Genomic DNA, 19,852 nt, shown 5'->3' with positions numbered 1-19,852 from the left:
TAAAGCTTTGTAAAAGAACTCGATACATTTGATCAAGTGGTACGAGGGGAAGTGGGGTGAGACAACTATATATATATCATGTTTGTATTCTTTTAAGCAAAATTTAGCGTAAAACCTTTGAAAGACATTTACTGTTCTGAATGAAAAATGTTACCTGAAAAAAATCAATTTGATGTGTACCACCAAGCCTCGGATATGCCAGTCAAATACTGGTTATTAATCAAATAGCATAATAATATAGGTATAATCGAATGCGAGCAAGAAAAAAACTGCTAACAAAAGAGGAAAAGAATTCAATAAAGTTTTCCCATATACAACTTTTAAAAATTTAACAAACATACTATGAAAGGGAAGGAATAACTAAATTTATCTCAGTATTTAGTTATTTTGCTTAAATTTCAGAATGAAATTTATAGGATAATATACATTAGAGCAACATTTGATAAATCATAATAAATCAGTCTCTACCAAATGTCATTTTATCCTAAGTGCAAATAAAGTTGAAATTCCTCTTTATTCATTCTCTTCATTTGCACAGAGGAATGTGAATATTCATAATTAAATATTTGTAAAAATATTTCCCAGGATATTTCTACATCAAATATCCCAGAAAGCAATGAAAAGATATAAGGAGAAAAAATAACTCAAATAAAAATAATAATGTTTACAGTGCAAATAGAATAGCACTATGGAAATTTTATATTGCAAATGTGAACTCTTTGAAAATAAAAGATTTGCAAATGGAATACAAGTCAAATTTTATACATAAATGCATAGTAAATGAACATACATTAAACACATACTACAAAGATAATTCAATTTAAATTTTAGATTTTAAATTTAACTCTTCATGAAAACTTTAAAGGAGTACAGGACATTGAAGTAAATACAAATAGTATCCAACAAATTATCAGACCAATACTTAAATAATTATGAAATTGAGCAAGTTTTTTTTTCTCCCACCTGGAGAAAAAAAAAAAAAAAAAAAAAATTGCTGAATAGTTGATTTGCACATGAAACACATGGAAAGTTTGTATTTTCTCTCCTTCAAATAATAAACAATCTGCTTGAAGAAAATTATTCTTTAACAGATAATAAATTTAATAAAAGAAATTTTAAAAATACTTTCATTAGTGTTTTAAAAATATAGCATTTTAATTATTTTCACCTTTCTCACATATATTTATAATTTTAATTAATATTAGGAAGCTTTCAGTCTCCCCCCCCCTCCACAAATGCACAAACAGTGGTACAATATATATGGAATAAAAATTGAATCAACTGATTAACTGATAATTAAGTCCTCAAAATATAAAAACAGTTCTGTCATCAAGAACAAGAAAGTAGTAAATTAGCATATTAAGAAATGACTGAAAAATCAATTACAAAATTCCATCTATACAAAGATGTTTAAATAAATAAATTTATTAAAATAGAAAAATATTGACTGAATGGAGTTTGATTTATTAAACTATCTCTATCTTAATAAATTTATGCAGCACCTGCATAATTTATTAATCATCTGCACTATAAATTAAATGGTAGGCACACATACAACAATGTCCATAGCACATTATTATATAATGAAAAAGGTATATTAATAATTCATTAACAATAAATATGCATCAAGTCTACAAATGATCAAAATATACTTCTAAGTTTACAATTCACATAAAAGTCAATGTATATTGGACAACAATATAAATTGATATATAATTTGAGACAAGGGGTTTACTTTCTGTTTCATCTTATCTTACTTCTCCCAAGCACAGTTATAAATAAGACTTTTTTTTTTTATAAGCAACAGTTGAATGAAGTAGAATAACTAATTTTCTTCAATAATAAACTGTCAAAATTATTATTTTCAGGCATGATAAAAATTCCTTGCATCATATTTTAAACAGAAATAAGTTCCCATATTTAAATAAAATATGACTAGCTGTCATGAAAGCATTAATGATTAAATAATCCTATAATTGTAGAATGTTTTAAATTTAATAAGATGAACTATAACTGCAAAATTAACCAAGATTATTTTTTATATAAATTTTATTTCTATTTTATGCATATTAGTTTTTTTCACATAAGAAATGTTTCATATAAACCTGTAGTAAAAGAATCAAATGGCTTTGAAAAACTATGAAGATAAGTCTTCACATAAAATCAATCTTGATAATATTAGCCATTCATTACCAAAAACAATTGTTGACCAAACTGAATCGTTCCTAATATAATTCGTTTATTTAAAAGAAAACAGTCACAAATTAATTTATCCATCATAAAATTAAAAAAAAAAAAAAAAAAAAAAAAACTTTTTGAAGGAAATCATCTTTGAAGGAAATACATTTTCATCTTAAAAAGAAAATGATATAATCATTCTACAATAGCAAGAGATGAATTATGATCAATTCTTCTCAGTGAATTTGTGAATATTATCTAACTCAAAGGAAAAATCCTCACTACAATCAAGGAAATACTTTAGAAAATAACAAATGACAGGAAAATTGAGGCTTTGAAAATCAAGATGATTTAAATTATTTTTAATAATTGGATAAAATAAACATCTGCAACTGAAGCTTCAAAATCTCAAATCCTTAATATACGATTCCTCTATATATTATAGTTTAAGAAGCCCCAGTGTACAGGACAACTGCATGAAACTGAAATGGCTTTCTAAAAGAATTTAATACTTTTATCATATAAGTGAAATATGAACTTTTTAAGATTAGAGACTCATAACAATATTTTAAGGCATTACTTACTATATATTAAAAAAAACTTTTAATTATAGAGTACTTAGTTTTAGTTCATGACACAATAATGTTTGGAATGAAAGAAATATATTAAAATCCTTCTGGTCTTAATAGCTTGTTCCAGCTTAGATCTCTACTCTATCATATCAATGTTGTAAAAGTTTATCTCTTCCGCATTCTATGATGTGCCTGCCTTGCACATCGAATTACTGAAATTTAAAAAATCTGCAATAAAGCAATAGTAATAAAGTAATTTCAAATTAAAAACATTTCAATATCTCAAATGCCCTCCGATTATTATAAAAATTAAAATAAATGTCTCAAATATAGTGTGTCATCCAATTAGGAAGATAAATTCGTAGATCAAGAGGTTAAAAGAATAGGTTTTGATTACTGATATGGCACTTGACATGTAAACAAAATTTAATGTAATTTTTCAACACTAAGAGTATGATGCTCTAATATTTTTGTTGTTAAATATGCAATAAGTAGATGTAACAGTAGATGTATATTCACAAAATCAATCTTGCATTTTTTTAATCAAAAAAACAAACCTATATGCAGTTATTGCAAATTCAACACATAATAATTCTCTTTAATATTTTCTATATATTTATAATCTTCAAAAATATTATGTAATGATTTATCATAAGGTAAACTTAGCTTTGCAGCAGTTTCATGACTTCAGTTTCTTTAAAATAATTCACTTCCACTAAAGGTTTCATACCTAGGGAAATATTTTTAATACCCTACATATTCTAAAAGGAATGCATAAAAATTTAATTGCAATTTTTTTTGCACTATAGTAATCAGCATAAAATTGACTAAATTAGACACATCACTTCAGAAATGAATACATATTCAGCTTAAGAATCAGCTTTATTTTACATCATTTTATTCCATTTCTTTTATGCAAAATAATAGAAACAATTCTACCTTACTCAATTCTAATAATCAACTGAGAACAAAAACTGGAATTATCAACTAATGAAAAAGTACCTTATTATGAAATGAAAAGAACGTTTTTTATGGGATCATTTACTTATCTGAACTATTCTCCATTAAATAAACATCACAATAAAATTAAAAAAAAGAATGTAAATACTCATTTAAGAATACTGGATGCTAAGAGAAAAAATAAATTATAGAGGCTGATATAAACAAATATTTAAATGGCTATTTAAAGATCAAATTTGAAAAAGCACAATATGGTTGTGTTTTTGTCTTTGTTGTTGTTGTTTTTTTACACCCTATAAAAACAATAACAAAGAAATTAAAGACAATTCCTCCATTAATATACATATAATGCAAAAATTTGCTGCCAAAATTTAGCTGAGGATTCTGGCTATAATGAAGCCAGTATTTCAAAACTAGAAATCCAAACACAGAATTACAAATTCTTATTGGAACCTGCAAAGAAAGAGCCTTGAATACACACAGAGAATACAAGAAATACACAGAAAAAGTATGCAAATTATTGCTACCTACACATAACTCAAAAGATTGTCAAAACTTGATTACACCTAGACATTAAAAAAAATAGTTAAATGATGAAAATCCTTTAGAAAAGAAATGTCAGAAAAGGATTACAGTAATATGATATGTACTTGAAATGTCAAATTCGGAAGGAACAGTAGAGTTGAACAGATGGCTCACAATGCAAAATAAAATCAAACAGCCTGCATTACTAACATGAGCAAAATGTATAATTAAAAACACAAGTTTAAACAAAATGAACCAAGAGTAGGATTTCATAAATAAGAACAATTTTAATAACCCTATATCCTATTCTTTTAAAATTTATTTTAGCACCTTTAGAAAAACCCTTGTCCAAGAATATGATTTTTAAAACATTTTATGACACTAATGCTATAAAATCTACAGGAAAAATTACTACTAAACTACTACAAAAACTTATTGTATATTTTAATAACTATTATAATACATTAAAAACATTCTTAAAAACACACAACTTTAAAGTTTCATTATAATGCCATGGCAGCTAACAGCGGAAGAGCGTCAATAAAATCACAATTAATATGAATACATGGGGAAAAAATGAGCAGCATTTATATTTCAGGGGCGATACACATCATGAGTATCAAACAACTATTGAAGAATGAAGAGTTACACTACACAAATAATCCCTGGCAATAAATTTATCACAGAAGTATAAAAGAAGAAAAAAAAGTCTTAAACAGGATGCTCATAAAAGCAAGTTTAAGATAATTCTAAGCAAATAGTTCAAAATAACTACTGAATTACTATTCGATTATTTCAAAAATTAATCATTAACATAGCTTAGATGAAATACTTTATGTAAAAGATTGACAAGATATAAATACAAAAAAAAAGTGCAATCAAGGTAAATACATAATCATGCAAAAAAAAAAAAAAAATTAAGACATGGCACAAAAAAAAAAAAAAAATATTGGAGGCTATTACTAGAACATTATATATATATAAATTCACCCCTGAATATTGATATAATAAACAAATTATCAAGAGTCGAAAAGCAAAAGAACAAAAAATACATTCAGTAACAAGACAAAATTACAAAATACGCTGTGCAGTAGATATCTTCAGATGGCAGTTTCCATTTGTGTAATTGATGCACAATCCAAATATGTTTGTGCATAATAAGTAACAGTAATTAATAGAATGAAATGTAACAAAACTCAATTAGTCTTAAAAAGAACATATTATAATAATGAAATCACAGCTTGCAAGAAGTACTCATGGCACTTCATGTTGCACAGAGAAGTCTGTCGGGGCTATTATCAAATATTCTTAGTTAATAGCAAGGCGCTTCATTTTAACACTGTGCAATTTTTGTGATAAATGTAATGTCCCAAAAAACTTTGTCATAGAAATATTACTTTGTTAGAAATGAGTCCAATAGAATGTTGGCTCCAAAAGTGGGCAACTCTAGAACAGAGAACCCTGCAAGTTGAAAAAGTAGCTATTATCTGGTACTCCCAAAAACTATTATTGAATGCTTCTGAAAAAAAAATAAAGAAAGCTATCAAACATTTATGATAGCAATAAATGGAAAGAGAAAAAAAAAATCTTAAATGATATGCAAGAATAATCATTTCTTACTCAGTTATTTGGTGATTGAATTATACAATTAGTGTTATTGTTTAAACAACATGTTAATCCAGAAATTAGAAAAAAACATTAGACATATTAGAAAAAACATTGTTTCCTAATTTGGGGATCTGGACTGAGAAATAGAAAATTTCTCTCTTTCTGAGTCATTAAAAAATAAAATATGTCAGTCCTTCTGATTAATAATAGAGTTAAACATTGTTATTTACCAACAACAAATTTAACCATCAAATCTATAGTGATGGCGAAAAAAAATGAAGCAAAACTATTTACAAGATAATTAGAGATTCCAACATATTAGTTCCACAAAAAAGTGAAATATTAACTCTTTAAAGATTATATCTGTACCTATCAGCAAATAATAAGAATAATAATTGATTATATATATATATATATATATATATATATATATATATATATATATATATATATATATATATATATATATATATATATAAGCTAAGATTTGACCAAACAATACTTTTTAAACAAAAAACAATTTTATTTTAAAAAAATCATATATATAACAGTTAAGTAATTCATTAAACGCTCATTGATTACTTGAAATTAAAAATGCAATTTCTGCCATATTAGATAATCAAAACATTCTAAAAAAATTTATCCATATAATTAATATTTTGTATAAATGGGCACAGAATGCCACGATACAATTCTCCCAATGTGTACTTCAAAGCAAAATGATAATACTCTTGAATCAATTTTGAGTCGAGATAACAGAATTTGATTCCAGTAATAAAAAGTTGCCATAAATGAATATATATACATATATATTATTTAAATTATCTTCTGTAGAAGAAAATTACATATTGAAATATCAGGATGCTAAAAAGTAAGTCTTTCAAATATTTAATTATTATCACTAATATAAACCAATTTTAAAGTTAAAAAAAATCACCGTTAAGCTCTGAAATGTATTAAATAATACATTCTGTCAAGCAATTTTCTAGAATGATTCATTTAAAAGGCCAGCAGTAAAGATAATTATAAAAACTCTTCAGCAATATGACAAATGTGTGCTTAATTATAGTATAAAATTAAAACTATACTAAGGGTTTCTTTACCCCGCACTGATTTTGTTTCTTGGATCTCAAGAATGATGAGTAATTTTTATAAAGAACCAAAATAACTAAGTTTGCCAAAAATTTTGTATTGCCAATAAAAAGTTTTGTGCTGCATCATGAAAAAGATTAAAAAAAAAAAAAAATAGTAAAGAATGCAGGAAATAAGCTATATCTAAATACTTGTATGCTTGTGTTTAGATACAAACTTAGACAATAGATGGTTGAAGACATGCTTCATTATTTCTCTTGCTCAAAACTCAAATTGCTTCTTTGTGGAAGGTACTTAAGTTATTTGAAAACAAACACATTTTATTCAAGGAACTGAAAGCTATTCCTGTAAAATCGTTTTAGTAGTTGGAAAAATCAATAGCATCAAATATTAAATTTGAAGGATAGTCAACAAAATATTTTGCATTGTAATGAACTTCCACAATCTTTTTTTTTTTTTTTTTGATAGAATGTGTACATTTTATTAAAATACTTATCAAAATTATCCAAAACTTTATGGATATAAAAAAAATCAGTTACCTATGATAGTATAATTTTGATTATTAAGATTTAAATAAATATTAAATTCATGTTTTGAAAATCCAATTATTAAAGTCTGCAAAAAAATTAAATTTCATTGAAAATGAATTCAAATAAAAATCTAGAAAATGATGAATAATGAATAAATGAATTAAATCACTCAGAAATGTTTAATTTTCATCATTTTTTTCAATTATGTTTATAATAAATCAAAGTCAATCTTATAAATTCATTACTATAATGTTCACACAAGAAACAAGAAGATTTAAAGATACTTTAACAGTTATAAATATCTCCTTGAATACTTGAAATATAATCTAAAATATTGCTTTCATATAATAGAACCAAAAGCTTTTTTAAATGAACATTAAACAGAAAACAAATACTTACATTACAATATAACACAACGCCTTTTCCTACCCTTACGCTTGTGTTTCTTTTTATCTTTACCTTTGCGTTCCCTCTAGAAAATAAATATCAAGCATGAATATCCCAGTTTTTTTCCCAAAGATTCAATTATGAAAGGAAGAGGTGATTATCCTTATCAGGACTTTAAAAAAACTATTTTTGAGCATGTTATTTAAGTCTCTCAATTGCATAATTTATTGCTGCTGTTAGAAAAATGGGAGTGTAGAGTAAAAAAACATTCAATAAACTTGTCACATTCACATATTTTGCATTTTAAACAAATTGATTACATTAAGAAAAAATTACAAAAAAAAAAAAAAAAAAAATCAAAACTTTTTTAAAATCTTTTGAACTATCGAAAAAGTTTATCCTTATTATTATTATTATTAAGCAATTCACCTCAGGTTCTTTTGCACAATAGGAAAAAAAAAAAAAAAAACACCCTTGTATGAAACAAATATTGTCTCATATGTATCCAATTCAAGTACGAGTATAAAAAAAATATGTATGTTATACAGATATAAATGATTATATTATATACAGCCAGCATTGCTTGGATGAAAAATACTTTCATGTCAAATTTTATTTTGACATGAAACAATAATAAGCAGTCAATATGTATAACATCAAATAATTTCTGCATATGTGATGTAAATACAATATGCGAGGAAGTCAAAATATATTTAATACAAGCAATACCTACAATGTATTTTCTCATATTATAATGAATATAAGCAAATTCAAAAAAACCCGCAGAAGCATAACATATGAAAACAAAATTTTGAAAACGCATTGATGATATTGCACGTTTACTTTTTTCACAACAATGATATCTAGTACTGAACTACAGGAGATAGAAATAAAAACATTAACTAAAAATGAAAGCATTACAGGTAGTTATCAAAATATGGAAACACCTCAAATATACAAAAAATGCTTTATCAGTATGGTACAGGAGCACCTTTAGTATGTAATATAGCTTGGATTTGCCTAGGAATCAATTCATACAAATGTTGAATATTGTTTAGAGGAATATTGTACCATTCTTCCTGCAGATATTATGAATATTCTGGGATAGATGCCAGTGAAGGATATCGATTCCATACTGAACACTCCAAAATAGACCATAAGGGTTTAATTATATTGAAGTCGGGTAACTGTGCGGGCCAAGGCAGATGTTCAACTTCATCCTCGTGTTCATCAAACCACGATTGGATAAATCTCATTGTATGGATAGGTGCATTATCATCTTGGAAAATTCCATCACTTGCAGAAAACAGAGTTTGCATCATAGGAAACACCTGGTCAGCTAAAATTTCTCTATACTTCTCCCCAGTGATCCTTCCATTCAGGGTTATGATTCATCTAACAGTAAACCACCACATAGCTGCTCATATTTTGACAGATGCACCTCCATGATTGACAGTTGGGAGGAGACAATCACGATCATGTATCTGTGCAGGTCCTCCAAACATGCAACCGTTCTGTTGTACAGAAAAGTGTGAAACACGATTTGTTAGACCATATTACTTTCGTCCATTTATCAATCGATCAGGTTTTGCGAGTGTGACTCCACTGCAGACGACGTTTGCCATTAATAACTGTGACAAGTGGTTTGGGAATAGCTGCTCCCATAAATGTTATGTTTATGAAAATGCCTTCTAACTATAATCCCTGACAGTAGAGAATCCAGATAGGTATCGAGCTCTGCGGTCACTTTTGTTGCAGTTGTTCGCTTTATAGACATTGCAATCCGCTTCAATATCCATTGATCTCTTTCACTGAGCTTCTCATTCCGCCTACTATTTTGCTTTGTCGAGCTTGTCTAGCCGCACTGTGTGTATGCTGTTGTCATGACTTTAGACACTGTACCTCCAGAAACACCTAAAAGTTGGGATTTTCGGTACACTTTCTCCAGCTAGACAGAATCCTATAATTTGGCCTCTTTGGAAATCTGAGAGGTCTGACATTTTATGCTTTTAAAAAATATCAAAGTATTACAGAATGTCAATAAAGCTAGCACATACTACCAGAATATATACATTACGTTTTACAAATATATACAAAAAGTTTTGTTAACTGACTTCAGAAACACCAACAAAATCAGCAAATTCTTGAAAACTTACATAAAAATACTTTTATTTAATACACAGTTTTATAATTTGCAAATTTATTTTTAATTATAAAGATATCAATTGTCACTAATGATTTTTAACTCTTGAAATTTCAAATTATAAAATGTATAAAACAATTTTTAAAAACAATGAAAAGTTATTTTTCTATAAAAATATTAATGGTTTTTAATTATAAACATTTCTGAAATATTGAAAGAGGAATTTAAAATATTTAATTATTATTTTATATATTATTTTTTAAAGTTATTTAAAATATTTAATCTTTTCATACAATAGAAATGGCAACACTGAAGATAATATAATCATGTATTGAAATGCAGATTGTAATATTAAAATAAACTAGTTATAGTCTTGTTATTAAACCTTCATTAAGAAGGTCTTGTGACTCGTATTTCAGAAAAAAAATTTTTGTAGAAAACCTACTGAACTTTGGATATTAAGAGAATCAAAAATAATTTATGAATTTCATTTTTAGTTGTATACAGATCTGCATTTAGTAAGCTCTACCAATATAAAAATTTTAATTCTACACAGATAATTTACCCATCAAAGAAAAAAAAAATAATTGAAACAGCTTTTTCCCCCACATACACACAGTTTAAAAAGTTAGTTCAAAGAAACTTTAGTTTCTCCTTAGCCAAATTAATTTTATTTATTAGCATCATAAAACTACTGATAGAACTGTATTATTAAATCTTACCTCTTGATAGTCTGGTTTAAAAAAAATTAAATATCTGAAGGAAAGCTCGCCAATAATTATTTTATTGATTGCTTTCGAAATTAAAAATATTTCTTTAGTTACAAAAGTAACTGCTTAAAAAAATATATCTTTAAAAATGTGATTTTCAGCAATTATTTAATAATCATCACAGTACTGACCCCCTCCCCCCCCATTAAATACAATTAGAATTTGTGCAATATTTGTTTACCTTAATATATATATTACACACACACAAAAGTTCAGTAATAATGTAATATGTGTAAATTACTGAGGGGGAAAAAAGCTTGGAAAACACTAAAAATAAAAAAGCAGCTAAAAATTTAATTTTAATTTTCACTAATCTTTAACACAATAGACAATACATAAATGCAACAGGTGTCATTATAGATAACAGGAAAACATAATTTCCATAAATTGTAGCAAGATTGCTTTCTTCTTCATAACCAGAAAAAAACTGTTGGTTATTTAAGTCAATTTCTATCAAAGTCTCCTACTTAATATGTTAAGAATTAATGGTTGCAAGTTCAATTAATAATTGTGAACATTAATTGCCAATTTATAAGTTGTTAATGTAATTTTTAATTTTATTTTTTCAACTCAATGAATTAACAGAATTATTTATTGTAGAATTCAAAGCTTATATAAAAATATTAGTAAAACCATATTAGTAAGACACAAACTATACAAACTTTACATGCATTTTAGGAAATATATCTAGTCAAAAAGGAAAAATAGCTTACATCTTTACGAATTTCTCGAACCAATGTATAAAATGCATCATCTACTCCCATCCTTGTCTTTGCAGATGTTTCAATAAATGGAATACCATAACTTTTAGCTAGCTCTGCTGCTCCATGCATATACACCATCCTCATTGGAAGATCACATTTATTTCCAACCACTAAAAAGGCATTTTATTTTTTAATTAAAAGTCCAAATTTAAACATATGCTCAGAAGCATATACTTCAACAAAAAAAGTTTATATTATATTATATACATACATATACTGATTATATTATATACATACATATACTGATTATATTATATACATACATATACTGATTATATTATATACATACATATACTGATTATATTATATACATACATATACTGATTATATTATATATATATAGTTTGAAAAAAATAATACAGTACACTCCCGATTATCCCCGGAATTGGGTGGCGCGGCCGCCGCGGATAACAAAAATCGCGGATAATCCGAAAAAAGCTGAAAACGGGTATAGCAAAAGAGAAAACAGTCATTCCAACTTTGAAAAATCGTTTTATGTACAATAAAACATAAAAATAACAGCAGGAAATGTTTAACTAACGCTTAATATTTTAGTATATCACTCAAAACGAACCTAAAATGCATTTTGTTAATGAAAACAGAAAAGTGCTTTGTATTTACGAGAGGCGTCAAGGATACACAGAAAAATTAATACATATGTACTATTTTAACACTGTAATGTATTAAGTAATTACAAAAGCATAGCTGTAAAACTACACCTTTTTGAAGAAATCAGTCATTTGTGTTTGCTTCTTGCTTTGGAAGCATTTTCTCTTTGCTTGGAAGGAAAAAAAAACATAGTGCGGCAGGCGCGGATAATCCGCTCCGCGGATAACCCACCCGCGGATAATCGGGAGTCTACTGTAATTTGTTGGAAAAAATGATAAAATTTCGAAAAAATATCCCAATTAAAATATTTTATTCAGAAATTAAACAAATGTTTATTGGCAACAAAGTAAATGTAGAATCTAATGACAATTAACAAATTTAGTTTTCATCATATGCTGCTTTTTTATATTATATAATGTTTATATTATATATAGCTTTAATTTGATATATATATTTGTCAAGCATAACTAATTAATAAAAACAATTCTTTATTGTACTACACATACACAGAACATTTTCTGATACATTTTTATTACATACAAAATTTCAGTTATGATGCAAATAAGAATAACAGGTCGCATAAATTTTGATGCAAGACTACATATAAAAAATATTTTAAACTCAAATATTCAAGCTTTTAATTTTGAGATGTGGAAAGAAGAGGGAAACAAAAACAATTATGTATCATTTTAATAAAAGGATTGCAACACAATTTCTAAATATCAACATTTAAACTGCCAATTTCTTATAAAGCTAAAAAATGAAATAATAAAATCTGAATCTTAAAATCCAATCTTAAAACTAATATTCTGTAAGATATTCAAATAAAATACAAACCACTTAATATCTGTTTCAATTGCTATGTCCATATACAAAAAAAAAAAAAAAACCCTTAAAGTATTTTAATAAAAAAAATATTTATAATTCCTATTTTTAAACTTTTGGAAAACTATTTTTTTACATGTTAATTATCATAGAAATTTTTTAATTATTAAAAATATAGAAAGTATTTGAAAGTTAAGAAAAAAATAAATTCATTATTCATGCAGTAGGATATATAAATTAAGTCATAACTCATAAGTCATAGATGCATCTTTAAAATGTTTATATAATAAAATCAACACTGATCTCAAAACTTATATATTTCATTCAAAAGAAAATCACAAGGGTACGATATTATCAAATCGAATTATGTGCGACACGTTAATTAAATCCAAAAAGTTATACTTACAAACCATAGGAACATCATCAGCATCTTTCACCCGTTTTATCTAAACCAGAGAAGAAGAAAAAAATTACATTAGTATCAATGAATTTCACATTTCAAACAAGACTCGTGACACATCATTTGTGAATATTTGGTATGAGAAGAAAATATATATATCTTCCAACATGAAAAACTATAGTATAAATATGGAAAGTACACATAAAATACTAAGCAAAAATTTAATTTCTAAAAAAAGCCATTTAACAATTATCCCCTTTGAGTTCTATAATCATTTGATGACTATTTGGCATAGCAAGTTTGGAAAAGTAAGAATTTATATACGCTTCTTGTTATCATTAATAATTACATTAAGGAAATTACTGAAAATTCTTTTGACAATTATTAATGAAAAATAATATTCTACACTAGCAAAGGTAAAAATAATAATAATGATAAAATAAATGATAGTAAAGTTTATTATTAAAGCTATATAATGACTTTTGTACTTGCAAATTATGCGCCCCCCCCAGAGACAAAGAATTTATTGTTCTAAATATACCAGATTTTATATGACATACGCTTTTAAAAAATTTGTTGCTACGAACCTGGAAAAACAATATTATACAAACTAATTATAAGCATAATTTTTAAAAAAATGAATAAAAACATAGAAATAGAAAAAGGAAAATGAATAATTTTGTTGTGCATAAATTGTAAAGACTTATTAACCTGATAAAATAATTATAAGAGACAAGTATAATTTACTTCTTACTATAATATGAAAACATGTCTAATATAAAAACTTGAAAAGACATTAAATTCTAATAATCAGGCAAAAACAACATAACATATCACCTCTTCTTAAATCAATTGAATCAGCAAAATCGCTATAAATAAAATTATAATACATTATATATATTTGTTGAGAATTCCATTTGATCTTTCTGCTTGCATGCAATTTCTCTAACAGAAATGCTTATTAAAAAAATCATAAAAATGCATACCTGCTCTCTGTACATGCTGATGTCTTCATAAGATTTGGCATTATTAACAGCAAAAACTAAAAGAAAACCTTCACCTGTTCTCATATATTGGTCTCTCATAGCACTAAATAAAGAAACCAAGTTAAGAATCAAATGATTAAAATCAAATACATTAATATGCAAAAATAAGTACTATACAATATAAAGATGCTACTCAGTTGTATTATATGGTAAAATGTTCTTAAACACTTTAATTACCCTGTTCTTGGAAGCAAGTTTGAGTGAATGAGCTATTTGACATTATTAATGACATACACAATGAAAATACAGTAAATGTACAACTCGCTTTGGTTCTGGAATTTGCGAGAAATATTGGTTCAAGTTTGGAGAGATAAAACCAAATTAAACACATTTTTTGTAAAGTAATACTAATTAACTGAAAACTATGTAATAGTTATACCTTAGAACATAAAAAGTTATATATAGCCTATCTATGATATATATTTGCATTTTAATAAACAATACTGGCAAAAATTAATTTTTAAATATTATTAATGAATTAAATTATTTTAAAATAATTATTCAATAAATTAAAATTTAATATTCTTATATTTAATATCTCTTATTCAACACGAGTATCTTTAATTTAATAACCAAAATAATCTTCAAAGAAAAGGAAAAAGTATTCAGAATCATTAATGGAATGGATTTTACAATGCCTAAATGCTTTATTAAAGAGAACAGAATATCTCAATCACTCAAATGCTTACATAAAGATATTAAGAAATTCTACTCCACTTCAAAACAATGAGCAGAATGTCATTTATATTATTCTTCAAAAGCAAAGTGAGAAGCAAATATTTAGAAGAAAAAAAATCATAGAAAACTCTATTGTCCAAGAAATAGCTTCAACAAAATACAAGAAGAAACATTTGAAAATCTGAATAGTTATTTTAAATTTGATTTTTTTGTAAAGAAGTTTTAAAATTACACAGGTCTAGAAATTTGGTACAAAAATTCTGGAAGTCCATTTAGTTAATTTCATAGTTATTAATATTACCTATACTCTTCTTGACCTGCAGTATCTAAAATGTCTAAAAGGCATGTTTCACCATCTATGACAACTTGTTTCCTATATGAATCCTCTGCGAGCACATAAGAAAAAGGCAAAATAATTAATATTTGCATGATATTTCGAATTATAAAAAATATCAAAATAAAATATACAAAATATAAAAAATGCAAGTTTTTTTATTGGAAAAACTAAACTACATATAAATGTAGATTTATTTAATATAGTTTAAGAAAAAAACTAGACCTTAAAAAAATGATTACTGTTAAATACTGAAAAACCAATTAATTATAGGTACAAAAGATAAATTGAAACTGTCTTCAAGAAATACTACTAATGTAATTCAGGTAAAAACAAATTGAAATCTGCAAAAATATTTGTTAGTCTTTACATAACACTACAAAATCTACACTACTTTAGTTTTTTTTACATAACATACTGTACCGATTATCAATAACATTTCTTTTTGTGTTTTGAAAAAGGAAAAGATATAGTCCAATTTATAGATATTTATGTAAATATTTTATGTCAAACTGCACAAATAATTTATATACTCAATTATAACCTATAATTATAAACTCAGTATTTTTTTTTTTTTTTTAAATAAAAGATCTTATCAATCTGTACAAGAAGTTACATATATTGTTGCTTCACCTTCACTTGTAAGATAAACAGAGTTGCAATTGATTTTAAGGTTTCACATTAAAATTGTAATATACACATCAGCCATGTGCAGATATTTTAAATTATCAGGTAGTTATAAAATAAATAAATTCATTTTTGAGGAGGCATGCACATTGATATTCTTGTATTCCAATTTCATTTATAAATTGAGCTACTTTATAGCAAGAGTGAGATAGAAGATACTATTTTTGCAACTTCAGTAAAGAGAAAAAAATATATCAAATGTTTGTAAAACTGTATTAAGTGAATGCTAACAATGCTTTAGAAGTATGTTATAGCCAATATTGGTTCAAAAAATTTTCTACTCAATCTCTCAATTTGACCTTCAAGCACTCCTCAGTCAAAAAAGCTCACAAAATCAAAGACTTAAGCAAGTCAAAACCACATAACACATTAACAGCTATTGCAGCAGCTGGGATAAATAGGAAGCTTGACACTGGAGTCCCTCTGAACTCGAAAGAAATTCATTGTACGGAATGGCAAGTATAAAAATTTGCTATTTCCTCAGGAAACATAAAAAAAAAAATCTCTTTTTAAAACAGCTATTTACTGGCGATGATAAATAGCACCAAAAAGATAAAGATAGTGGTCTTAACAGATGTCATTTTCCAAGCCTATAAACTACACATTATTAAAAAAAACATAAAATTGCTTACAATTTATATCATCACCTACAGAACAATTTCAGCAAATATATCATCCAAAAACAATCAGACTGCCCATTGCAAAAGCAACCATGTTCCATCACAAAAGCGAAAGACAACATAAAATTGATCATCTGTTAAATTATTGAAGTTTATCTAGATTTGGTTATCAACCCTTCTCCCTTACCCCATCAAAATCATTTGATATCTTGACCATAAAACTTCATGTTTCTTTCTCTACAAAATTCCTTCTAATGTATAACATTTAATTCAGATTGAGCTGAAAATTCTCACCTTGTTCAATTTTCTGAAAAAGAAAGTGCTTTGGAGAACAGGGAAAAAATTACAAAGTTCACCAAAAGGCAGTATAAGATTTTAGAAGAAATAAGTAACAAATCATTATAAAAAGAGAAGATATTAAAGGATCTTTTGTATAAATTGAATGAACCTCTTGGAGAATCTAATCTTATAGCAGTAAAATAATAAGTATTGCATTAAACCAATTTTCTGAAGTTCTTTCTAAATTAGTTATTTTAAACTCCTAAACTTATTATAGTTATTTTAAACTAAATATTTTAAACTCCTAAAAGAATGCTCTCCAATTAGAGGAAAATGCATTTCAATTTAGGACCACAGTAAAAAAGTAAAATGAAACAACAATGAAAACAAATTCAAAAAATAATGACATTTGTCTGTTATAGCAACAACTATCACAAATATTATTTGTAACATCGAGAAATAATGTAGGTATTCCACATTTTCTCGCTATCGGTTTAAAACTCAAAACATTAAATTCTATTGCTAGATCTCTAAAAATATCTAATGTTAATTCATCATTCAGCACTTTTGTGACAAATAAAGTGGAGTACAATTATATTGATGCCATAATTTTATCTAAAAATTTAAACGTATTTACATATTTAACCTTCATTTTTTAAAAATTTAACAAAAATGGATTTAATTCTGCCGCTACAATATTCAGCATTATATATTGCAAAGAGACAGATTTCTTACTACACAGATGTCTATGGCTACTGAATTGAATAGTAGACAGGATATGCATACAAATAAAATATTAGCTTAGTTACTACACTAATTTATAAATAATAAAGATTATATAAATTTTATTCTTTATTAATGTTAAAGCTATAATGAATTTCATGATTAGAATCATTTATTTATAATATAGTTATATTATTCATTTAATTAGTTATGTAAGGTGCACTTTATACTCTGCACACTCCGTGAAATAATTTTTAAGGCAAATATTTTTTTTGAAATTTCCAATATTCTATCATAATTAAGAATACTTATAAAACAAGAAGCATTAATTAGTAATAATAGATAATTTTTCAAGAATTTTAATTACTTTAGGTGTTTTGTCCATAGTACACAATTAAAAAATAAGTAATTTCATAAAGTTATTAAAAATCTTTAACATCTTGATACTATTGAAAATATGCTGAAATGTGAAACTAAATTGATCAGTCATTAAAAGAATGCAGCTATCATCATGGTTCTGCCTCGGGCCACAAAACATAAATTTGCCGCTGGTTATTAAAAAAAAAAGTCAAAATCATTAATTCAGAAAAAAAAAAATTAGGTATATTAATTTCCCGAATACCCAATACTCATAATCTTTACAAGAATGAAAAATTTAAGGATATTGGAAAAATGAATAATGCTTGATTGCATATGATTTTGATTATAAAAATTAATCTTACCTATGGTAGGATCATATTCATCAACAAAGCTGGAAAAAAAATAAGAAAATTATAAAAATTTGGAGTCATAAAAAATAAAATCTTACAGATATCCATAATAATAAATATCTGAACAAGATTTTTAGAAGTAAACATTTTTTTTTTTATGCATATATGTTTAAATTATCTTACTTTAAAAAAAATTAGAAATCCTCATAAAAAAAATTTAAAAATTTTTAAAAATGCCTTCTAAATAATAGGTTTTAAAAAATCATACATACTGATTTTGTATTAGCTGAATAGTCAAGGCACTCTTTCCAACGCCTCCAGCTAAAAAACAAAAATGTTAGAATTAGCATTTTAAAGTTTTTAAAAAAATAATTTCACATCACTGCAGATACAAATACACACAAAAATTACTCTTTATTAAAAACAAATTTCATTTATTACAAGTCAGATTAATAATGCATTCTGTCACAGCATTATATAGATGTAGAATTATAATCAAATCAATAACACGATAGCTAATGCCCATACAAGAGTCAAAAAGATAATGCTTTTAATTCAATTGAAAGGACAGTCCCTATTCAAATCTCTGAATAATGGGTCTACAGTCAAGTACCGTTTCACGGTACAGTCAAGTACCGTGAAACATTAATAAAAGCTGAAACATGTAAATAAAAATGCCTTTGTAAATTTTCTCATGTTGTCCTCCTGGATCATGTCAACACTAAAACACATGCATATAATGAAAAAAGAATGACAGAAGTTTAGATGAGAATTCTTGGGTCATTCTGTCTCATTGTTCAGATTTATCCCCATAGGACAAACATCTTTGATAAACTCAAAAACATGTGGTGACAATTGTTTCAATAGGAAGATGTCAACAAATGTATGTAATTTATTTAAACAGTAGCCAATGGACTTCTATAATAATGGCATTTTGTAACTAGTGTCATAATGGTATAAATGCCTAAAGAATTGTGAACAACAGTCGAGTTTTGCAAAATATTTTCTACATTATTTATTGACTGCACTAAATAGTTTCATATTAAGGGCTAAGTAATATTACAGGCTTAAATAAAAGAAGTGCACCCAATTTCAGGCAGATCCCTCATAGGAATATTACTACAACACTGGTTCTAGCGACACAACCAAGAATTCTGCAGATCTTCTCTAATCACAGTTCCGAAAATCCAAAATCACTTCGTTTACAACTCTAATATATAAAGCATTACACACACACACAAATTATATACAATACTTTATCTGAATTATTTTGAAGTTGATAACTAGAATATTTCGATTGGATTTTATTTTAACCAATTATGTTATAAGAAGGAGATGTTTTATAAGAAGATATGTTATAAGAAGGGAGAAAATCTGAGTTCCTGATAGGAAATTGTAGGAGAGGAAAAGGG

At 26.1% G+C, this 19,852-nt stretch overlaps 1 protein-coding gene across 2 annotated transcripts in view; it reads right to left on the bottom strand.

Moving 5' to 3' along the window:
* Positions 1-5,172: 5,172 nt before the first annotated feature.
* LOC129960356 (GTPase HRas) overlaps positions 5,173-19,852 on the bottom strand; it is a 47,202-nt gene continuing 32,522 nt past the window's right edge. Inside the window, exons 2-9 of one of the 2 annotated variants that reach the window (XM_056073758.1) lie at positions 18,713-18,761; positions 18,453-18,481; positions 15,389-15,473; positions 14,350-14,452; positions 13,370-13,409; positions 11,479-11,639; positions 7,865-7,937; positions 5,173-5,696 (exon numbers count right to left, since the gene is read on the bottom strand). In XM_056073758.1, the coding sequence (XP_055929733.1) occupies positions 7,866-7,937; positions 11,479-11,639; positions 13,370-13,409; positions 14,350-14,452; positions 15,389-15,473; positions 18,453-18,481; positions 18,713-18,761 (539 nt within the window). In that variant the 3' untranslated portion in view covers positions 5,173-5,696; position 7,865. Of the gene's footprint in view, positions 5,755-7,864; positions 7,938-11,478; positions 11,640-13,369; positions 13,410-14,349; positions 14,453-15,388; positions 15,474-18,452; positions 18,482-18,712; positions 18,762-19,852 lie in introns of both variants that reach the window. The other variant, XM_056073749.1, reaches the window with a different exon arrangement.

Source organism: Argiope bruennichi, chromosome 2 (genome assembly GCF_947563725.1).
Source record: "Argiope bruennichi chromosome 2, qqArgBrue1.1, whole genome shotgun sequence".
NCBI lineage: Eukaryota > Metazoa > Arthropoda > Arachnida > Araneae > Araneidae > Argiope > Argiope bruennichi.
Note: the sequence above shows the minus strand (reverse complement) of the source record. Positions and strands in the feature narration are given on the sequence as shown.